Below are 24491 nucleotides of genomic sequence, written 5' to 3'. Positions count from 1 at the left end.
AGAAGGTTATTTTGATTTACTAATTAATTCAGTGTAAAGGTAGTATTGGGCACGGTGGCTCATGCCTGTAATCCCAGCAGTTTGAGGCCTAGACGGAGGGTTGCTCAGGAGTTCCAGACCAGCCTGAGAAACTTGGTGAAACCCTGTCTCTACAAAAAATACAAAAAAATAATTAGCCAGGTGTGGTGGCATACACCTGTGGTCCCAGCTACTCAGGGTGGGAGGCAGAGGTGCGAGGGTCACTTGAACCTGGGAGGTCAAGACTGCAGTGAGCTATGATTGTCCCACTGTACTCCAGCCTGACAGAGCAAGACCCTGTCTCAAAAAACAAAAACCCTTAGCCAGCCAAGTCACATGTTGCTCTTTTGAGAATGAGACAAATGTCCAAAAAGATAACATCTGAGATTTAAAGAGCAAGTTCTAGAAAAAGAATACAAAAATTTCTCCCAGTTGGTAGCAGATTATCTGCAATCTTGTGTTGAGGATTTCTAGGACCTCACCAGACTCAAGGGGCAGTGCATGCTGGGAGTATTTTATAATGTCTACCATAGATAAGGGCTGTGAATTTGCTGGCCTTGTCCTTGCTATTACTTTATTCCTATTAGATACCCCAACTGTAGGAACTAAAAACAAATTTCTCAAAAGCAATGGCTTATGTGTTAAAGAGCCAATTCAAGAAAGATCCAGTTCCTGCTTTGTCTTATAAGCAGGAACTGCTATTACTGCTAGGAAAAGAATGGCCTGGAGAAGCTGCTCTGTTGGCTTGGCAAAGAAGAGTGACACATGTCAGAGTGAGGATAAGAGACCCTATTGAATATCAGGATGCAAAATTATACATATGTTTTTCTACAGATTAAGACAACTTCCAGTTTACTTGTCACATTAATATTTTGATGGAATATATGCAAATTAATGATCTGTGTCCTATTGCTTGGTACAATCTTATACCAAAATGCCTTCAGTGATTTCTAGGCATTTTTAAAGTTCAGAGTGCAGTTGTTCCTAATGTTTCTAAGAACCCCCTGTGTCAGTAATTTTTAAAATTCTGTCTACACCCAAATCTAGGTACACCTGAATTGCCACCTACATTGGCAATTCAGTAATTTAGAAAATTCCCAGGGGACTGTGGCTTACAGAAACTACTGATCCAAAACACTTTACAGATTAGCAAAATAAGGCCAAGAGAAGGAAAGAAACCTACTCACATTATTCACTCAACAAGTTTAATGACAACACTCAAATCAAGTATAAAATAATGTTGAGACACCTTATGGTACCCAAAGTGTCCTTTATTCTGTATCATTCTATTTGAGTTTTATTGCTTTTATACAGCTGGGAAATGCTTAAGGTACAAATTAATAAATTTTAAACTCAGTATGGAAAATATATTTAATAAATTAAAGCAAAAAAGATCTGAGGAGATCCAAGAGCTCAAGATAAGCTGTAACCAGAGTCTGAAGTATCCAAGGAGCTATTTTTGAGGCATGTTCTCCTCAGCTTCCAGTTATCATTTGATAAACACATCAGCAAAAGGGTCAGTGTTTTAAACAAATGTAGACTTTATTTTGTACTGTACAAAGTGCTAATTTCAGTAGATCCATTAAAATAGAGAATAAGCAAGATCATTAATAAAAGTAATGGTCGTTAAATTAATGTTAGACACAGTTTACAGCGTTTTACTGCTAGTGTTTTAAGTTACCATGAGCAGTATCAAAGTACTTATGTAGCTAGTTTCTAATACTTTATAGAAAACCCAGTACAATTCCAAGTGCTTATAGCCAACATAAGCATATTTCATATTGGAAATAGTTATCCACATGTTAACAAGAAACTATGGTCCTCAAATATGCCAATTTTAGAGAATCTAACAACTACTGATAGTAACTATATAAATGTTTTGGAATAAGTTATTTACGCAAGCCACACTTCAGCTGAGGTGATCACTAGACATCTGTTTCCAGAGCTCCAACAATGTGTGCAGCAGAAGGACGATCTTTAGGGTCTTCATTAGTGCATACAGAAAAGAGTTCAATTACTTTCTGGTATGATTCATTGAGTTCTTCCATATTAATAGGTGGCCTAGTTCCCAGGGCTGCATAGTATGCTTCATCATCAAAATCACTTTCATCAAAAGTTTTATCTTGAAGGAGTTAGAGATTGAAACAATAAACAAAATCACTTTATGTCATGGAAAAGTTTAATAGTTCACCCTTCTCCTGAAACAAGAATTTATGGTCTAGTATGCTTTCCATTCTGCCATAGACAGAATGGAAATGTCTTCAATTGTCTTGCTATCAAGTAGATTGGCTTTAGTCTTGGATTTATAGGTTATCGACCCCTACTACCACCCTTCCTATGATAGCTTTCCAGTCATTTTCTCAGGTAAGGAGAGTTTTTAAGGCAATTTTTTGCTTCTCTGGATAGCCTCAATTTTTCCCCCTATTCTCAATCTATGTCTCATTTTTGTGAGATTAAACCTTGGTGGTACCAAATCAGTCATCAGTACTAATACATATCTTAGAAATTACACAACTAAAGATCTTATAACTTGCTATTTTAAGTTTTAACAGAAAGATAAAAATTATATAAACCAATCTTTAGTGTGAATGAAGAGACTGGGATTTATGTTAGAAATTGTATTCATACCTTCATCATCATCATCATCATTTGAAAGATTAACGTGTGGAATCGATAAAGTCATCATTTCCCACAGAGTAAGGCCAAAGGCAAATATGTCTGCCTTGTCAGTAATAACACCATTCTCCTCCAAAGCTTCTTTGGGTTTCCATGGCTCTGTGCCAATGTAACAAGCCTCAGGGTCAGTCACTGAAACAAGCAAGATGGTTATGAAGGCAGGCACTACAAATCACAAAAAGGCGAGCAACTCAAAGGAAAATGGGCAAATGATTTGAACCAGTAGTTCACAGGTTAATCAGTATAACCAGTAAATGTGAAAATACACTCAACCTCAATAAGGATTACTTTCTACCTTTCAGGTTGGTAAATATTCAAGAAGCTGGTCAGTTGGCAGGTATGTAGAGAAACAGCAATTCTCTTAGAAATTAGTAGGAATATAGAATGTGGATGTTGAGATTACAGACTCTGGAGCCAGACTGCCTTGCTTGGGTTGGTTCAAAGACATGTGCAAACTGCGTGACCTTGAGCAGATCACTTCTAGACCTGAATTTCTTCAGTTTGTGAACAATATTAGGCTGAGAGAAGTACCATTTCTATGCTTCCATGATTGCTATGTCAAGGAAAAGGGAAGGGGAGAAATCACACACTGGCTGTTTTTTAAAGCCCAAGAAAAATAGGTCCACTCACATTTCCATTTAAATTTTAGTCAACTTGTCAATTTCAATGAAAAAGCCAGCTAGAATTCTCATTAGGATTGGACTGACTCTCTAGATCAATTTGGTAAGCATTAATATCTTAATAGTATTGAGTCTTCCAAACCACAGTCATATATTTCTCCACTTAGTTATATCTTACTGAATTTTCTCAGTGATACTTTATAATATTCATTACAGAAGACTTAGACTTTTTTGGTTAGATTTATTCTGAAATATTTTGGGTTTTGGTACTTGTAAATAGATTTTAAACAATTCCATTTTCAATTATTATTGCTAATACACAGAAATGTAATCACTAATTTCACTATAGCTGTTTTATAGATTCCTTGAGATTTTCTACCTAAACAACATATCAACTGGAAACAAGGACAGTTTTGTTTCCTTTCCAATTTTGCCTTCTCCATTTTCTTGCCTTATTTTAGTGGCTAGGGCTATAGGACTGTTAAATAACACTGGCAAGAGCAGGCATCCTGGCCTTGTTCCCTACTTCAGTATGACACCTGCAGGTTTTTCTTGTAGACAGCCTTTCTCAAGCTAAGATCCCTTCTATTTCTAGTTAGCTGAGAGGTTAATCTTTTTTTAAATCAAAAATGGATGTTGAGTTTTGCAAACACTTTTTCTGCATCTATTGAGACGATATGTAGTTTTCATATTTGATTAAAGACTTAAATGTTAGACCTAAAACCATAAAAACCCTAGAAGAAAACCTAGGCAATACCATTGAGGACATAGGCATGGGCAAGGACTTCATGACTAAAACACCAAAAGCAATGGCAACAAAAGCCAAAATAGGCAAATGGGATCTAATTAAAGAGCTTCTGTACAGCAAAAGAAACTACCATCAAAGTGAACAGGCAGCCTACAGAATGGGAGAATGTTTTTGCAATCTATGCATCTGACAAAGGGCTAATATCCAGAATCTACAAAGAAACAAATTTACAAGAAAAAAAACCATCAAAAAGGCAAAGGATATGAACAGACACTTCTCAAAAGAAGACATGTATGCAGCCAACAGACACATGAAAAAATGCTCATCACTGGCCATAAGAGAAATGCAAATCAAAACGACAATGAGACACCATCTCACACCAGTTAGAACGGCAATCATTAAAAAGTCAAGAAACAACAGATGCTGGAGAGGATGTGGAGAAATAGGAATGTTTTTACACTGTTGGTGGGAGTGTAAACTAGTTCAACCATTGTGTAAGACAGTGTGGCGATACCTCAAGGATCTAGAACTAGAAATACCATTTGACCCAGCAATCCCATTACTGGGTATATACCCAAAGGATTATAAATCATGCTGTTTATTGTGGCACTATTCACAATAGCAAAGACTTGGAACTAACCCAAATGTCCATCAATGATAGACTGGATTAAGAAAATGTGGCACATATACACCATGGAATACTATACAGCCATAAAAAAGGATGAGTTCATGTCCTTTGCAGGGACATGGATGCAGCTGGAAACCATCATTCTCAGCAAACTATCAGAAGGACAGAAAACCAAACACTGCAAGTTCTCATTCATAGGTGGGAACTGAACAATGAGAACACTTGGACACAGGGCAGGCAACATCACACCCTAGGGCCTGTCATGGGGTGGGGGGCAGGGGGAGGGATAGCATTAGGAGAAATACCTAATGTAAATGACAAGTTAATGGGTGTAGCAAACCAACATGGTACACGTATACTTATGTAACCTGCACATTGTGCACATGTACCCTAGAACTTAAAGTATAATAAAATCTGTTAATATGGAGAATTATATTTACTCCCCCCTCCCAGCTTTGAGGTATAATTAACAAAAATTATATGTTTAAGGTATACAACTTGATATTTGATATACGTAAACACTGTGACCTGACGGCCACGATCAAGCTAATTAACATATCACCTCATATAGTTACCATTTTCCTTTTTGTGTGTAAGAATATTCAAGATCTACTCTCAGCAAATCTCAAGTATACAGTATTATTAACAAAGGGCACGAGCTTCCATTAGGCAGGATGAGTAAGTTCTGATGACCTAACATACAGCACAGTGAGGACATTCATTCTTGAATGTTACAACTTTTCCTTCCTGGAATAAGTCCTAGTTGGTCAAGATGTAGTGTCTTTATGTAGTATTAGACTGAATTTACTAATATTTTGTTAAGGATTTTGATATCTATGTTTGTGAAGGATATTGGACTATGAATTTTTTTTTAATGTCAGTTTATGTTTCTGGGTACATAGCAGATGTATATGTTTATGTGTTGAGATATTTTGATACCAGCATGCAGTTCATAATAATCACATCAGGATCAATGGGATGTCCCACAATGTGTCAGGTTTTGATATCAGAGTTATGCTCTGATATCAAAGTAGTTATATGTTCTAAACAGCATTTATTAACCATTTGTTTAACTTCTGTTCATATAAAGAGACACATTTAAGTATTGTTTACTAAATAATATGTTGCAAGCAGAGGCTTTCTCTTGAGGCTGGCTGGCTCTTGTTTCTCACCAAGAACATATCTTAAATTCCCTGCGAAGCCAGTGATCAGTAGTATATATAATAGAGAAGAAAGGGCAAAGAGCCAAAGACCAGCCTTCATTAGCATGCCTCTTTTCTGCTTCATTCCAGTTTCTTCTACCAGTTTCCTAAATCTTGTCACTTTATTGATGCTAAATAAACCGCTTTACACAACCTTACTAAATTTTACTTTCTATTCCCAGATGCTTTCCTGCTTAAAGATCCCAATCCAGTTACAAATCTTTCCCAAAGATAACCCTAGTTAAAATATATACTACTACTACTACAACTACTAATACAGTAATTTATACTGTACATGTGGCAAGGGAGAAGACTGCAGGCTGACTGGGAGAGAGAAAAAAGGGGACTTTTTACCATATACTTTTTAAAAAGTTTTTGATTTTTGATCCATGTGGACTTACATATTTAAAAATGTAAACACTGTATTAAAAACAAAATTTTAAAACTTGAGTACAACTTACCAGTCATATTTTCATCCAGTGGTAGAGAGACTCCTACATCACAGATTTTAATTGTTTCAAAATCTCCTTTAATTACAACATTTGAAGACTTTATGTCTCCATGAAGCAATTTCTTTTCTTGGTGCAGATACTAAAATAGTAAAATATTTAACACATATGAGCAGAAACACAAACTAATAAAAAAATGTGATAACCTCCAAATATAACTACTTGAGCTCCCTTCCTAAACTCTAGGCTTACATTTGTCCAGCATTTCAACCTTTTTTTTTTTTTTTTTTTTTTTGAGATGGAGTCTCACTCTGTTGCCCAGGCTGGAGTGCAGTGGCACGATCTTGGCTCACTGCAACCTCCGCCTCCCAGGTTCAAGCGATTTTCCTGCCTCAGCCTCCCAAGTAGCTGGGACTACAGGTGGGTGCCACCAAGCCCGGCTAATTTTTGTATTTTATTAAAGACAAGGTTTCACCATGTTGACCAGGCTGGTCTGTCTCGAACTCCTGGCTAAAAGTAATCCACCCGCCTCAGTCTCCCAAAGGGCTGGGATTACAGGTGTGACCCACTGTGCCTGGCCCAGCATTTCAGATTATTTGAAACAAGAGAAGGGAACATACCGTGTTATCTCAGTCTGCCGTACTGACCAGAAGTCTAAAAGTTTCTTTAGAAATAGATACTCCCACTAACCTTTTATACTTATAAAATAAATAATTATAAGTTAACTTTTTTCCCAAGACGACAGAGTCTTGCTCTTGTTGCCCAGGCTGGAGTGCAGTGACGTGATCTCGGCTCACTGCAACATCTGCCTCCCAAGTTCAAGTGATTCTCCTACCTCAGCCTCCAGAGTAGCTAGGATTACAGGCGCCCGCCACCATGCCCGGCTCGTTTTTGTATTTTTAGTACAGATGGGGTTTCACTGTGTTGGCCAGGCTGGTCTCGAATTCCTGCCCTCGTGATCTGCCCGACTTGGCCTCCCAAAGTGCTGGGATTACAGGCGTGAGCCACCACGCCCAGCCAAGTTAACTATAAGTATGTATATATGCTTATAAGTTTACTTATTAATTAGTTAACTTGGTAAGTTGTATCAGAAGATACAACTGCAGATTTCAAAAGATATCACAATTTTGAGGCTAGTCTAGTAATTTTTAGAAATAATTTTGGAATCTTCAGTGAAGCATATATAAATTGTTGAGACCATGTGGGACAATGAATGACTAGGGCCACATGTACATATAAGGATGTTTTGGTTGATGACGGACAACATATACAACAGTGGTCCCACAAGATTACAATATCTTATTTTGATTTTACCTTTTCTATGTTTTGATGTTTAGTCACACAGTACTTACCACTGTGTTACAGTTGCCTACAGTATTCAGTAGAGCATCATTCTATACAGGTTTGCTGCCTAGGAGAACTGGGCTATATATACCACATAGCTCAGGTGTGTAACTGGCTCTACCATCTAGGTATATGTAAGTATGTTCTATGATGTCCACACACACAGTGATGAAACTGCCAAATGACACATTTCTCAGAACATATTAAGCTACACATGAATGTAATTCGGAAGCAGAAATGTAAGCCTCCATTTTGTACTGACCCCTTTTTGGAACTGACAAGTAACAATATCCATCCACATTCAAAGATGTCCTGCAAAGTGATTATTTGTTCATTTAAAATATGAACAAAAACAAGTCATTTAAAATATAATGGCATAGTTACCTTTAACCCTCTTGCCATATTCAAAGCAACTTTTAAAATTATGGCTGCTGGAAAAGGATCTCGGCTGGCTTTATATCGTTCTTCTATTAAGTCATTTAGAGACTTTTCACCTCCATATTCCATAGCAAGACACAGACTGCCATCACTGGCTTCAGTAAAAGCACGATAACCTTAAAGAAAACATGACATTTCTTCACTAATATAGAGAACAATAATATTTAAGTTCTTTATAGTAATGTGATTGAAAACATGGATCTGGACTAACACAAATATACAATTAAACAGCTACTATATACAAGACTAATTCCGTAGATCTCATTTAAAACGCCTTCAGTGTTTGCCAGTAGTACCACAAATTAAAATACTTTTACTTTCCTTTGCTTCCCTAAATATAATGGTTTTGCCAGCCCTACTTGTATTAAAAATGAAAAAATCCAAGAAATTACCTAAATGGATTTAAATTATCTAAATGACGATCATTTTATATTCCTAAAATCTTCATAGAACTAGCAACACAATTTTATCTATTCCCATGAAGTTTAAATATATACTTAGGCATCAAAAAATATTATATGCAAATTTTTATTTTAGACCAATCACATTAATTTGATTCCCATTAAACATCCAGCCCCTTCCTCTTCATTTCTATTAGTGAGACCAGTTAAGAGAGCATATAACCTTTTTCTGAATAAACAAAATAATATACCAGACACTACTACCAAATTTAAACTTACCAACAATGTTTGGATGATGAAGGCTTTTCAAAATCTTAGCTTCATCCATTAGTCTCTTTTGATACACACTTCGATAATGATCATTACATATAGGATTAATCTTTTTTACAGCCCAAGGAGAATGAGACAAACCTCTTGGAGATCTAAGAAAAAAATTCATTTAAAAAGGATAGAAAACAATACAACCACAATACTTTTTAAAATGACTTCCAAATTTTTGGGAAAAAACTTGAAAGAAATTTGTTTTAAAAAACAGTATTTAAGATGTTTTGGACTATGAACACCTCTGCTACATTTCCATTTCAATTGGGAGATAAGATCTAATAGACAAGTCTTACTATCTATACAGTGGAAGGGAGAGGATAAAAAGAACTTGAAGGGTAAAGATGGAATGTTACAAACTTTAAACCTGAAAATTGTTACTTTCCAATTTTTCCATTTGAGCATGTCGGACTACTACTTATTAAATATTATATGTATCAGAGATGAGTTGTAGGAGGCTAAAGAAAAAAAATTAGAGAATTTAAAGAAGAGATAATCAAGAACATTTTGCCCATATATCATCATCCAAAGAACAGCATGCTGTTCTTGCTTCACTACACACTGACCAATTCACCTTATACCTTTTACCACATATTCAAAGATATGTGCTTAAGGAGATAATGATGAACATACAAATGAGAAAAATTTAAACTTTCTATTTTCTAGGAAGATTCAGCCATTTTAGAAATATCTAAGGTATAAATGTTTTAAGGCCTCAATAAACAGGTAAAATAAAGTCAGGGAAAGATTTACCTGAGGTGGTAGATATTTATGAGTACAGCAAATCACAAAATACTTAAGTATATGCAGCATAACAGCACAAAACCTAGTGAAAGAGCCTCAGAAGTTTAAGACAGAAAGTTTAATGGTAAGAACACAAAACAAGAGATTGAACCAAAGATCTATTTAGCTTTGCACTCTCTCACAGGCATAGCTGTATGACTGCAGAACCTTTTTTGTTTAATCAAAAAACCTATACTAAAAGGATCACAAGATTTCTTAATTCATGCACATCTATTATCCGTAAGTTGATCTAAACTATTCTTAAATCTCCAGTTTTAGATAACAGCAGCATTTGAGGATAATGATGAGCATCTACATATCATTTTATTATGAAAAATATATTTTTCAAGTTTTAAGGGTTGAAAGTTTAGCTCTTGAAAGTTTAGAATTTAGTAAACAAGTCAATCTTCACCTTTTCCATAACATATTCTAATCTATAGAATAAGAATAGATTTATGAAATCTGAATACTCGACCATGCAAAAAGCTGGTTCATTAAAAAGACTAATAGAAAAAAAGGCAAATTTCTGATGAGATTACACAAGAAAAAATAAAGACAATATCACAAATAAAAATGGAAACAAAACTACACATACAAGAAAGAAAATATATAAGTAAATAATAAAAGCTTTATGCAATCATTTAAGACAAAATGGACAAAGACTTAGAGAAATCTAAGAAAACTGATGAATAAATTTAATCACCAGTTTAAAATGTTCCTACTAGAAATACAAAGTATAGATGATTTTACAGGTGAGTTTACTAAGCTTTCAAAGAATTTACCATTCAGTCTTATACAAACTGTTTCCACAGGGAACAGAAAAGGGACTATGAGTCTCATATAACTTCAATTTCAAAAAATAAAAAGGGACAGTAGAAAAAGGGAAACCACAAGCCAACCTCACTTAGATATAAAAATTGAAACAAACTTTAATATTAGCAAACTGAATCCATCAGTTTATTTAAAAATACTACTACATCAAAACTATGTTGGATTTAACCAAGGAATGCAAACTTGATTTAACAAAAAAATATAGACTTCTGGGTTAAAATTGTAGCTTAAACATACACATTGTTTTTATCCTTTCCAAACCCACTAAAATAATAGCAAATGGATATTTTAAGACATACTAGCCAGCAAGAATGGAAATAACAGCAGAGGAGACAACAGCAACAAAATTTCAGAAGCTGGAAAGCAGATGAAAGTAACTGGCTTAGCCCCAATTAACTGCTTGCAAGTTATTTAAAAAGCAAGTAGGGCTGGAAGGGGTAGCACACAACTGTAATCACAACACTTTGGGAGGCCAAGTCAGGAGGATGACTTGAGGCCACGAGTTTGAGACCAGCATAGGCAATACAGTGAGACCCCTTCTCTACAAAAAACTTTTAAAAGCCACATGTGGCGGCCCACACCTGTAGTCCAGCTACTTGGGAGGCTGAGGAAGGAGGATTGCTCAAACCAAGGAGTTTGAGGCTGCAGTGAGCTATAATGGCACCACTGTACTCCAGCCTGGGCAACAAAATGAGACCCTGTCTCTAAATAATAATGGTAAAAAACCAGTGGACTCCTAGATACCCTCCTTAATTCTGCACTAGCTGCCCATCCCCCATCCCCAGCTTCTAAAGATGATAAACTAGCTTTGGAAGGTATAAAACAAGTCTTCAGCCTGAGGTTTACTGTCAGTTGAGAACCTGTAATACAGAAGCAGGGTAATAATTAATCACCATATGCATACTAAGTGCTCAGTGAATTTTTACATGTGCATATACCTGTGTTATCAACACCTAGATACTGAACATTTCTAGCACTCCAAAAGACTAAACATGCTTTTTTTCTAAAAAGGACAATTAATTTAAAACAAGATAAAAACTCAGTAGAAGTGTTGAAAGATAAAGCTGGGGAAATCTCAGAAAACCGAGAAGATAGCAAATAAGAAAACCAAGAGGTAGATGAAGAAATCAGTAAGTTCAAAATTCAAATGATAGGATTCCAGATGGAGAACAGAGAAAAACAGGGTGAAAATCATCAACAAAGTAATTTTTAAAATAATGTCTCAAAAATTGAAGAACAGGAACTATTCAGATTCCAAGAGCCCCATATCCACTAATGTCATTGTGAAATTTCAAAATGCTAGCAACATACAGAAGATCATACCAGGATCCAGGACAGTGGGAGGGACAGATAACATAAAACGGATTACGTATGAAGAATCAGCAGTCAAAAAGGCTTCATAATTGTCAACAACAACAATGTAAGCTAAAAAAAAAACTGTCAGTGACTGATATTCTCAAAATTCTGGAGGGAAATTGTTTTCAAATGAAAATTGTAACCCAGAAAACCAAAAAGGGCCATTCGAGTATGAGTAAAATGAAAAAATTTTTGGAAATGCAAATTCTCAAAAAGTATATCTTCTGTGCACTAATTCATGGGGAGCTACAAGATGTCCTAAATGAAAACAGGATGTAAATCAAGAAACAGTAAGACACAAGATAGAGAAAAACACAGGATCTAATTCAGCAGAGAAGCGCAGGAAATTTGCAGGTTATGGATAAAAGACATCCCAGGTTGACAGGGCTGAATCATGAGGAGTGGTAGGGTCAGGCAGGCACTGCTGTTCTTCAAGATCAGCTATTTGAAGCTTTTTGACTAAACCACATACAGTGTAACTTTGTTTAAAACACTTTACATTTTAAACGTTTTTTTAAAAAGGGGAAAAAAATGAAACTAGCCATAAATCTATGAGAATTTATTTCTTTCAAAATAGGAGTTAACACTAAAAAACAAATTAGAAAACAAATTAATACCACACATACAAAAAAAGTGTTTAAACTGCAAAAATGCTTCAGGAATACCCATTGTATATAATTACTAAATTAGTCTTAATTAGCCTCTTATTAAAGAAAGCATTTCTATCTGGAAACAATGTAAACCTGGATGAAGCTAAGATACGGAGGGTTGGACTAGTCAGACTGATTCCAAGAATGCATTAAGTAAGGAATATATATTAACTTAGTTTTTTGCCACTTAATAAACATGAAACTAGGTACAGTGTAATGATTAAAAGAAGTAATTTTGGGCTGGGCATGGTGGCTCACACCTGTAATCCCAGCATTTTGGGAGGCCAAGGTGGGCAGATCGCTTGAGGCCAGGTGTTCGAGACCAGCCTGTCCAACATGGCAAAACCCCATCTCTACTAAAAATACAAAAATTAGCTAGGTGTGATAGTGCACACCTGTAATCCCAGCTATTCAGGAGGCTGAGGCAGGAGAATCGCTTGAACCTGGGAGGTCGTGCCACTGCACTCCAGCCTGGGCAACAGAGACTCTGTTTCAAAAAAATATATGAATAATAAAAAAGTAATTTAAAAAAACACTTTATTGACAACTATATTGGCACCACACTTGTTCAATTATTTCATTTTTCTTTTAACTCAATATTCGTACTTTAAAATCATGTATTTACCCTTCTTAATAACAATGCTATAAACCTTTTACTTCTTTTAGAAGAGAATATCTTAGGAGGGCAATGCTGCAGAAGAGACAGCAGTTACTGACATCACCCAACACTGGCTTCCTCTTTGAGGTTTTGTCATGAAGAATCTGGTTTACCACAAAGGTACCCTTTCCCCTGCCACTTCCTCTTCTTATGGAAGCCAATGAAAAATTAAAAAGTAAATGACTTCCCCTTTAATAACGCATCAGGAGGAAGCTAGGAGAAAAGCAGAGGCAGAGCTACTGGCAAAGTTATGAAAGGGTCTAGGGACTGGAATACAGCCGTCAGCCAGGATCAGGAACAGACACTGAATCTAAATACTGGAATTTTCATACTACTTTTTTGTCTCCAAGTACAGTAGAATTATAGTTACATGTAAAAAGGTTAATCTGAAATCTTATACTTACCTTTTCATAAGGTAAACATTTACACCAGTACCAAAGCCAAGCTTCTGCATAAATGGAGAGGCAGGGATATTTATAGTTGGAGTTGAATTTAATACTAAATGTCAGAGAAATAAAAAATAAAATTAATAAAAAATTAAAAAATAACAAAACCTCTTAACATTCTCAATATACTACTGCCAAGAGTATTAATTGGCACAGTCTTTTTGGAGAGCAATTTGACAACATATATCCTAATTTTAAATGGGTACCCTTTGACCAAGTCAACTTTTAGAGTTTCATCCTACAGTAACTCTGAAGCAGAGGTTGGGAAATGCCCTGTTTTTGTATGGTCTACAAGCTACGAACTGTTTTCACATTTTTAAAACATTGTTAAAAGATAAAGGGATTGGATGTGGTGGCTCATGCCTATAATCTCAACACTTTTGGAGTCCAGGGTAGGAGGATTACTTGAGTCCAGTAGTTGGAGACCAGCTTGGGCAACATAAAGAGACTCCATCTCTACAAAAAAAAAATTTTTTTAAAATTAGCCAGGCATGATGGCATACACCTGTGGTCTCAGCTACTTGGGAGAAACGCTTGCGCACAGGAGGTTAAGGGTACAGTGAGCTGTGTTCATGCCACTATATTCCAGCCTGGGTGACAGAGCAAGACACAGTCTCAAAAAAAAAAAAAAGAAAGATGAAAAGATGGAGTTCTGCTTCTACTCATGAAAAATAATTAAATACCCCCGACAATTAACTGTTCCTAGAGTTACCATCTCGCCATGAACTAGAAAACTAGACAAAATATAGTTGTTTTCAGACACGTGACAACAGGCAGAGCAGCGCTGTGATCCCCGAGAGAAGAGAAACAAATGAGGTGAGCCCTATCATTGCCCTAACTTACTGCTTGAAGGCAGTTTCCAGACTGCAGGACAGAGGTTACATAATCCAGCAGTCCTGTCACATTGAGAGAGAGATCAGAGGTCAAGAAGGACTAGGTGGCTAGAATTTGTGGAGCAGAGAACTAAAGAGAGCTCCAAAGAGAGCACTTCAAAGATCTGAACAGTCTCCCTTTGAGTGTTTGGCCAAGTACTTATCCGCACATAACAATGTGTAGATGCCCCAAAGCTGGGAAAGCACCAGAGGAAAGCAATTGGCTCAACAATTACCAGAGATCATACAGGTCTGGGAACACTTCATGTCACCATGAGCCAGAGGATGGTAACCGTGTAACACATAGTAAAGTCCTCTAAAGGGTCACAACTAGATAGTACAGCTAGATTTTAGCCCCAGATAAACATTCATAACAAAGCTTAAAAGCCAGTCTCAAAAGAAACGAGCTAATGTGCAGGTAACTTAACCTCAGACCATAACTAAATCAAACCCTCTTTAAAGAAATAACAAAATCCAGTATTAGACAATGCAGAATATCTACCACCCAATCAAAAAGTACCAGGCGTGAAAGCAGCAAGAAAATATGACCCATACAAGGAGAAAAAGAAATCAATAGAGGCCCAGCATGGTGGCTCACGCCTGTAATCCCAGCACTTTGGGAGGCCGAGGCAGGCAGATCACCAGGTCAGGAGTTTGAGACTAGCCTGGCCAACATGGTGAAACCCCGTCTCTACTAAAGATGCAAAAAATTAGCCAGGAGTGGTGGCGGGCACATGTAGTCCCAGCTACTCAGGAGGCTGAGGCAGGAGAATGGCGTGAACCCGGGAGGCAGAGGTTGCAGTGAGCTGAGATCGTGCCATTGCACTCCAGCCTGGGCCACAGGGTAAGATTCCGTCTCAAAAAAAAAAAAAAATCAATAGAAACATACCGTAAGATAACAGGAGGCCAAGCATGGTGGCTCACACCTGTAATCCCAGCAATTTGGGAGGCCAAGGCAGGCGGATCACTTGAGGCCAGGAGTTCAAGACCAGCCTGGTCAACATGGTAAAACTCTGTCTCTACTAAAAATACAAAAAGTAGCTAGGCGTGGTAGCACATGCCTGTAATCCCAGCTACTCGGGAGGCTGAGGCAGGAGAATCACTTGAACCCAGGAAGTGGAGGTTGCAGTGAGCTGAGATTGCACCATTGTACTCCAGCCTGGGCAACAGAGCAAGATTCTATCTCAAGAAAAAAAAAAAAAATGACAGGGATGGCAAAATTAGTAGATAAGAACCTTAAGACAAATATTAAAAATATGCTCAATGATATAAAGGAAAGTCTGAGCATAACAAGGAAGAAAAAGACAAAATAGAAGCTTAGGAATGAAAAATACAATGGATAAGAATTATATCATCTTAGAGCAGAAGAAAGAATAACTAAATCTTAAGACAGAACAACAAAAACTATCAAAAAATGAAGCAAAGAGAGAAAAAGATTTTAAAAAATCATCAATGAGCTATGGAACAACAGCAAAACAGCAGATTTACATCCAACAATAGACAATTACATTGAGTATAAATGGTCTAAACAGCTGTCCAATACATCATGCTGCTATGTGGAAATGTCTACATCTGTGCTGTCCAGTAAGGTAGTCAGTTGCTACTGAGCACTTAAAATGTGGCTAATACAACTGAGGAACTCAATTTGTAATTTTATTTAATTCTAATTAATATGTATCCAAATTTAAATAGCCACATGTAGCTAATGGCAAAACAGTCAAATTAAAGGAAATTAAAGTTGTCAGAATGGATAAAAACAACTCAAGACATGCCATTTATAATAAACTCAATTTAAATATAAAGACACAAATAGGGCAAGAGTAAAGGGTTGAAAAACATCATTAAAACACAAAATAAATCTGGAGTGGCTCCATTACTACCACATAAAGTGGACTTCAGAACAAAGAGTACCACTGAGGATTAAGAAGGGTATTTCATAATAGTTAAGGTATAAATTCATCAAAAAGAAATAACCATCCTAGGCCAGACAAGGTAATCCCAACACTTTGGGATCTGACTTATGGTTTATGTATCTTGGTGAACGTTGCATGCACTTGAAAGGGAGGCCAAGGCGGGTGGATCAGTTGGGACCAGGAGTTTGAGACCAGCCTGCCCAACATGGCGAAAACCTGTCTCTACTGAAAATACAAAAATTAGCCAGCCATGGTGGTGCATGCCTGTAATCCCAGCTACTTCAGAGGCCAAGGCACCAGAATCGCTTGAGCCCAGGAGGCAGAGGTTGCAGTGAGCCGAGATCGCACTGTTGCACTCCAGTATGGGCGACAAAGGGTAACTCGGAAAAAAAAAAAAAAAGAAAGAAAAGAAATAACCATCCTAAATGTGTATGTACCTAATAACAAAGCACAAACCTTCAAAATACATGAAGCAACAACTGATAGAAATTGAGGGTGGGGGAAGCAGACAAATCCACATTGTAGTTGGAAACTTCAACTCTCTTCTCTCGTAATTAATATAAAAAGTACACAGAATATCAGTAGGGATATAGAAGACCTGAAGAAAATAACACAGACAGGTCAATCAGCTTGACCTATTGACAGTTGTAGAACACCGTGCCCAACAAGAGTAGAAAAAAATGCCCTTTTCAAGTGCATGCAACATTCACCAAGATATATAAACCTCAAGTCATACTGATTAAGGAAAAAAATTAAGAAAATATAAAATACTAGTACCAGATATAAAAAAGGACACTAGAAGGTTAATAAGAGTATATCGACATGTGCGCATCCTCCGGTCGTCCCGGAGGTTTCCTGAGCCGGTGTTCCCACGTGCAGCCTGAACCTGCGGACATAATGCTATGAGGAGATGGGGGCCCTAGTGATTCGCAGTATCAGAAATTTCAACGTAGAGAACCGAGCGGAAAGGGAAATCAGCAAGATAAAGCCCTCTCTCGCTCCTAGGCACCCCTCTACCAGCAACCTCCTGCAAGAGCAGATTAGTCACTATCCAGAAATTAAGGGAGAGATTGCTCGTAAAGATGACAAGCTGCTGTCATTTCTAAAAGATGTGTATGTTGATTCCAAAGATCCTGTGTCTTCCTTGCAGGTAAAAGCTGCTGAAACATGTCAAGAGCCAAAGGAATTCAGATTGCCGAAAGGCCATCAGTTTGATATGATAAATATGAAGAGCATTCCCAAAGGCAAAATTTCCGTTGTAGAAGCATTGACACTTCTCAATAATCATAAACTTTATCCAGAAACCTGGACTGCTGAGAAAATAGTGCAAGAATACCAGTTAGAAAAGAAAGATGTGAATTCTCTTCTTAAGTATTTTGTTACTTTTGAAGTCAAAATCTTCACTCCTGAAGACAAGAAGGCAATACAATCAAAATGAAGAAAATCACAAAAATTTCCTATGTGTACTCCTCACCCCTCATCCTGTATATTTTCTCGTTTTTTGCATATTAAATTATGTTAATTACCAAATAAAAAAAAAACAAACAAACAAAAAAAAAATAAGAGTATATCAAGAATAAATTTACAGCAGTACATTTGACAGTTTAGAAGTGAAGGACAAATTCCTTGAAAAACACTAACAAAATTCACAAAGAAAATAAGAGATCACTTGAATAGCCCTATATCTATTAACTGTGAAATCACAGTTAAAATCTTCCTACTAAGAAAACTCCAGGCCCAGATAGCTTTACTAGTGAATTCCACCAGTTTAAGGAGGAATAATAACAATTCCACATAAAGTTAAACAAAAAGATATTTCTATTAAAAAAATAGAAACATTTCTCACCTTACTTTATGAATACAGAATAACCTAATACTAAAACTAGACAGATATCCCAAAAAGACAACTGCAGTCCAATATCCCTCATGAATATAGACAATATGAGCAAATCAAGCAATACATAAAATATATCGTAACCAAACTGGCTTTACACAAGGAATGGTCAGTTTAACACTTGAAAATTAACATAATTTACCACATTAAGAGATTTTAAAAGGAAATGTAATAGATTCAGAAAAAGCGCTCTACAAAGTTCAATACCCACTCATGATAATAACTAGAAATAGAAGAAAACTTCCTCAAACTAATAAAGGGCATTTGTGAAAAACCTACATCTAACATAATACACTGGGAACAAGGCAAGTATTATCCACTAACGTTTCTATTCAAAAACATACTGAAGGCAGTGCAATTTAAAAAAAGTAAAAGAAACAAAGCCATACAGACTGGGGAACAAAGTAAAACTGTCTTTATTTATCCACAAATGACCAACCATATACAATATCCTAAGCAATCTATTAAAAAGCTAATGGAATAAGTGAGTTTAGGATGGTTGCAGGACACAAGGTCAATATGAAAAATCTGTCACTAGAAATGGACAACAGAATATTTTCTCATGTTATTTTCTAGAAATTTAACTTTAGCTATTTTTTATATAATGGGAGTTAAGGGTCAAGGCTTATTTTTTGCACATGGATATCCAGGTGTTTGTTGAAAAGATTGTCCTTTGTCCATTGAGTTGCCTTGGAAAATATCTTTCCCTCATAAGAGCGATGTATGGATGAGAGGGAGAAAGGTAAAGCAGTTCTTTAATGGGTCAAGCTAAGTTGATTATTGAGCAGGGAGAGCCTCCAAACCTGTTAGATTGTCAATAAAATTAGTCCAGATATGATCAAACCCTGACCTATAAAATGTCTTATTTGTTAATATTAACATCATAAAGGGGATTTACGCTAAAGTTTCTAAGTGACCGATAATAAAGAATCAAACTAAATATTACTAGGACATTTCTAAGAGAAACAACAATAGTAATAGTAAAAAAAAAAAAAAAAAAGTCTTACATCTGCTATCTTACCAGATTTCTTTTTTTCTGATAATTTGCATGGTGTCTTGAAATTACTGATCCCTTCCATTGTGACAACCACTCTCAGTCCTATGATGAAAACAAATTGTAAGTTACACAGCAGATACAAAGAATACAACTCTCATTCATGAAGAAAAATGCCTATAGCTGGGCACAGTGGCTCATGCCTGTAATCCCGGCACTTTGGGAGGCTGAGGTGAGTGGATCATCTGAGGTTGGGAGTTCGAGATCAGCCTGACCAATATGGAGAAACCCTGTCTCTACTAAAAATACAAAATCAGCCAAGCGTGGTGGCGCATGCCTGTAATCCCAGCTGCTTGGGAGGCTGAGGCAGGAGAGAATCGCTTGAACCCGGGAGGCAGGGGTTGCGGTGAGCCGAGTTCGTGCCATTGCATTCCAGCCTGGGCAATAAGAGTGAAACTCTGTCTCACCAAAAAAAAAAAAACACAAACAAACAAAAAAATGCCTATAACATTATCACTCATTTTATCACAAACAAAATTTGAGAACTAAAAAAGACCTCAACAAACATTTCGTCCAATTTTACTTAAAATGAGGAAACTAAAACCAAAAAGTATAATTACTTACCCCTGTCATAATATTAGTGATTGGGTATTTTTAATTATAAAGTAATATATGCACTTAGCTAAAAAAAAAAAAAAAAATCACCTAGTACAACAAGGTAATCAGTATGTCTCCCTCTCACACTTCCCAGGAGTAGTTGTTAACAGGTCTCTTATATCCTTTAAGGAAACTGTGCAAGCAGCATTTTTCATAACAGTCAAAAGGCAGAAACAACAGAACTCTCCATCAGATGATGAATGGATAAACAAAATATGTGACATAGCTATACAATGGAATATTCAGTCATAAAAAGGAATAAAGTGCCAATATATACAAGAATGAACCTTGAAAACATTATACTAAAGAAGCCAGACACATAAAGGCTACATATATGATGATACCATTTTTTTCTTGAGACCGAGTCTGGCTCTGTCACCCAGACTGTAGTGCAGTGGCGTGATCTAGACTCGCTGCAACCTCTGCCTCCCAGGTTCAAGCGATTCTCCTGCCTCAGCCTCCTGAGTATCTGGGACTACCGGCACCCACCACCACGCCTGGCTAATTTTTATATTTTTGGTAGAGATGGAGTTTCACCATATTGGCCAGGCTGGTCTTGAACTCCTGACCTTGTGATCCACCCACCTGGGCCTCCCAAAGTGCTGGGATTACAGGCATAAGCCACCGTGCCCATCCAATGATCCCATTTTTAGGAAATGTCCAGAACAGGCAAATCATGGAGACCAAAAATAGCTGAATAGTTGCTAGGGGCGGGGAGACAAAGAATGTGGAATGACTGCCAGTGGGTATGGGGATTCTTTCTGGGGTGATGAAAAGGTTCTAAAACCAGATAATGGTTTGATATATTAATCTCTGAGTATATTAGAAACTACTGAATTTTACACTTTCAAAAGATGCATTTTTATGATACATCAATTATCTCAATAAATGGTTATAAAAATTGTCTGTGAAAATAAAATGAGGCCGGGTATGGTGGCTCACACCTGTAATCCCAGCACTTTGGGAGGCCAAGGCAGGCGGATCAGTTGAGGTCAGGAGTTCGAAACCAGCCTAGCCAACATGGCGAAACCTCGTCTCTACTAAAAATACAAAAAAATTAGCCGGGCATGGCGGCCTGTACCTGTCATCCCAGCTACTTGGGAGGCTGAGGCAGGAGAATCGCTTGAACCTGGAAGGTGGAGGTTGCAGTTTGCCAAGATCACGCCACTGCACTCCAGCCTGGGCAACAGAGCGAGATTCCATCTCAAAAAAAAAAAAAGAACGAAAGAAAAGAAAATGTACATACCACATATATAAACAAAGCAACTCAATGTGTTTCTTCCTTCTATAACATATTTAAGAATTTTTTTATTTTAAAAATTATATTTCTTTTTAAAAAATCAGGTTTCCTATTAGATTTATTTATTATAAAGCAAAACTGTTCCTACATGTCTATAAGCTCATTTATCTATATAAAAAGTTGGGAAGAAGGGGGATTTGCTTAAATTTTTTATGGAGCCCTTAATAATAGCATCTTTAAAAACTGCGTAGTAAGGGGAAGAAAATCATCTCGAAGGCCTAGCTTTAACTGTCTATTAATGACAAGTTTGTTCATCTTGTTTAAAATGTAGCTACAATCACTATTGTCTTTAGATTTACCTGTACTGAGAACACTGAAGAGCCCCTTTACATGTATTTGTCAAGAATATAATAATTTTATGAAGTGATGCATTTAACTTGAAGGCAGGACAGCAGAATTTCTGAAACCAGTTTCAGAACTTTGGGGAAGGATAAACTATTTAGCAGAGTGGTTGCAGGAGGTATTTCTATTCGGAAATAATTTCCCCATGTCATTCTGACTCCCCTTCTTCCATCTGTGTTATCTTTCCCCACAGGACGCTGTGATGTGGCACCTCAAAGATCTTCTAAGACTTTTTTTTTTTTTTTTTTTTTGGAGACAGTTTCACTCTTGTTGCCCAGGCTGGAGTGAAATGGTGCAATCTCGGCTCACTGCAACCTCTGCCTCCCAGGTTCAAGCAATTCTCCTGCTTTAGCCTCTCAAGTAGCTGGGATTACAGGCATGTACCACCATGCCCAGCTAATTTTTTGTATTTAGTAGAGACGGGGTTTCACCATGTTGATCAGGCTGGTCTCAAACGCCTGACCCTTAGGTGATCCACCTGCCTCAGCCTCCCAAAGTGCTGGGATTATAGGCGTGAGCCACCGCACCCAGCTTTCTCTAAGATTTCTATCTACCTGTGTGAAGCTACTCTTCATTCACTCAATCAATATGCACACACTGAGCACATACTATGTGCTCTAACAGTGCACTGTTCTACACTTTGGAAACAGAGCAGCAAACTAGACCCAAACAAGTATGAAGATAAACGTACACTATTTCAGGGGAAATATATATCAGTGAAGGGAGCAGAAGGCCTTGGGAAGGGGCTTAATATTTGAGTTTAAAGTGGTCAAGAAGGGTCTCCTTGAGAAACTCATTTGAAGGAAGTGAGGGAGCAGGGCCAAGCAAATATCTAGTGGAAGTCTTCCAGAAAGAGGACAAGAAATACAAAGACCTGAGGCAGAAATCTTCACGAAGAGGCAAGCTAGCAAGGGGGAGAAAGAGACAAAGTCAGGGAGGCTGGGGGTAGGAAGTGGCAAGTCAAGTAGAGCATTGTAGCCACAGGACTCTGACTTCTACTCAACTGTAGTCACAGTCAAGATTTCAGCTTGTACTGAGAGACAGAAAGCTGTTGGAGAGTTTTGTGGAGAGGAGTCAAATAGGTGGGTGGATACGGGTCTAGAATGCAAGCTGAAGATTTAAGTTTGTGGGATGGCAGCACGCAGACGTTATTAAAGCCAAGAGACTAGGTAAGATCATCTAGGGAGTAAACCGTAGAGAGAAGAGGGGTGAGCCCTAGGGCATCCAAGCATGAGAAAGGAAAAACAAAGCAACCAAGGAGGTGCCAACAAAGTAGGATGCAGAAAACCCGGGCGCATAGTGTCCTGGAAATCTTATAATGAGCCTTATAAGTCTCACTGCCTTTTCCCGCTCAGTCTACGGAGGATTTGATATTCGGAAGCAGCATGTTTTAAAAAAAGAAAACCTATCTCTAAAAACAACTAGGTTTAAACAGAAGTCTTAACATTTCATTATATTCTCTTAGGACTGAGTCCCACCTTCTACTCCAAGCTATGTGCACCTCAATATACCATGTCCTATCCATTTCACAGTTGTCTGAGGGCCACTTTTTTCCCGACTGCACACTCAGGTTTAGGCATTAACTACTGACAGATGGCTTTTGGCCAGTAGCCCAAACTCTGCCTCAGATTATGTATGTATTGTATATGCATTCTTAACATTAATTGTTAAATAACCATACTAATTCTAAATCACAAGGTTCTCATGACAGCTAAAAAAAAACAGTGAATATTTAGATGAAGATATATTAGAAATGGCAGTAGGATGACCGTGAGCAGAATCTCATACTCTGTGGATTACTTAAGATATTTTTAACAATCAAGTACTGTTTAAGCAGCAGCATTGGCCGGGCGCGGTGGCTCAAGCCTGTAACCCCAGCACTTTGGGAAGCCGAGACGGGCGGATCACGTGGTCAGGAGATCAAGACCATCCTGGCTAACACGGTGAAACCCCGTCTCTACTAAAAAATACAAAAAACTAGCCGGGCGAGGTGGCGGGCGCCTGTAGTCCCAGCTACTCGGGAGGCTGAGGCAGGAGAATGGCGTAAACCCGGGCGGTGGAGCTTGCAGTGAGCTGAGATCCGGCCACTGCACTCCAGCCTGGGCGACAAAGCGAGACTCCGTCTCAAAAAACAAACAAACAAAAAAAAGCAGCAGCATTAAGGTGAGCAGCACTCAAGCAAGCTGATCTACAGATCTATCAGGTCAAAACGTCAGTGACCTTTGGGACCTAAGCCTGGGACCCCGGGACTTGACAAAAACCTGGATACTACTGACAAAGCTAAGGCGCGGACGGGCAGCAGAAAACGGAAAAATAAAAGAATGAGAGGAAAAAGTAAAGGAGAAAAGAGAAAGTAGATGTAGAACGTCCAAGGGAAAGCAAAGGGCAAGTGTGGACCGCATGACTCTCAGCTCCTCTGCATCTCACACGCTCAGCAGGGTTCGGGAGTGGAGGTCAGACTGTCTACCCCGATCCAGGGACTCACAAGGGGCTGGCTGCCAAAATCCTTCTTCGGCTATAACCAGATCCTACCCTGTCACGAAAGCCCCAGCAGAGGCCTCGGCTCCGGGCTCGGCCCCCGCCAGGGCTCGCAAAAAATTTCCCCTAACCAGAGTCTCAGCCCCGGGAAGGAAAGGTCGGAGGTGAAGAGAAGTCGTGGCCAAGTACCTCTTCAAAATTGGTCCCGAGAAGCCCCCAGCGAGAGACCCTGTATCTGCCTCTAGCACCAACACGTACGCCCGACAGCGGCAGTGGCCGTTGCGATTCGAGCCCTCCCGGCTTTCAAAACGCCGCGCGCTGCGCCAGCGCCAGCGCCAGCAGCCGGAGCTACGGGGCGGCGTGAAGGACATGCCCCGCCGATTCGCCATTCCTACTCCCTCTCCCAAGCCTCCCAATGACCGCAGGCGCCAAAGACAAGGGAAGGAAGGAAAGGCGCGGGGAACACAAACAT

The 24491-nt window shown here is 38.1% G+C and overlaps 1 protein-coding gene and 1 pseudogene across 2 annotated transcripts; one reads left to right on the top strand and one right to left on the bottom strand.

Annotated features, from left to right (window-relative positions):
• Positions 1–1209: 1209 nt before the first annotated feature.
• LOC105482009 (PDZ binding kinase) lies at positions 1210–24350 on the bottom strand. 2 transcript variants are annotated; one of them, XM_011741852.2, is made up of 8 exons: positions 24209–24350; positions 19270–19347; positions 13528–13621; positions 8804–8946; positions 8070–8239; positions 6354–6483; positions 2647–2826; positions 1210–2140 (listed from the first exon to the last, which is right to left on the bottom strand). In XM_011741852.2, exons 2-8 carry the CDS (start codon positions 19325–19327, stop codon positions 1944–1946), a joined length of 972 nt encoding a protein of 323 aa, XP_011740154.1. In that variant the 5' UTR covers positions 19328–19347; positions 24209–24350; the 3' UTR covers positions 1210–1943. The 2 variants fall into 2 exon arrangements, with proteins under 2 accessions (XP_011740154.1, XP_011740155.1); XM_011741853.3 differs by having other exon boundaries at positions 24151–24291.
• LOC105482007 (NADH dehydrogenase [ubiquinone] 1 alpha subcomplex assembly factor 4 pseudogene) lies at positions 17191–17895 on the top strand (annotated as a pseudogene).
• Positions 24351–24491: the final 141 nt, after the last annotated feature.

This window comes from Macaca nemestrina, chromosome 8, assembly GCF_043159975.1.
Source record: "Macaca nemestrina isolate mMacNem1 chromosome 8, mMacNem.hap1, whole genome shotgun sequence".
Classification (NCBI taxonomy): domain Eukaryota; kingdom Metazoa; phylum Chordata; class Mammalia; order Primates; family Cercopithecidae; genus Macaca; species Macaca nemestrina.
This window is presented reverse-complemented; position numbering and strand designations above follow the sequence as displayed.

What these genes read in the sequence shown, in the direction of transcription:
- LOC105482009 (XM_011741852.2), bottom strand. Translation starts at nt 19,327, where the DNA reads ATGGAAGGGATCAGTAATTTCAAGACACCATGCAAATTATCAGAAAAA. An exon ending in AATGTTTACCTTATGAAAAG is followed by an intron (nt 8,947 to 13,527) that starts GTAAGTATAAGA and finishes TTTTTTTCTTAG; the next exon opens with ATCTCCAAGAGGTTTGTCTC. An exon ending in TCATCATCCAAACATTGTTG is followed by an intron (nt 8,240 to 8,803) that starts GTAAGTTTAAAT and finishes GTTTTCTTTAAG; the next exon opens with GTTATCGTGCTTTTACTGAA.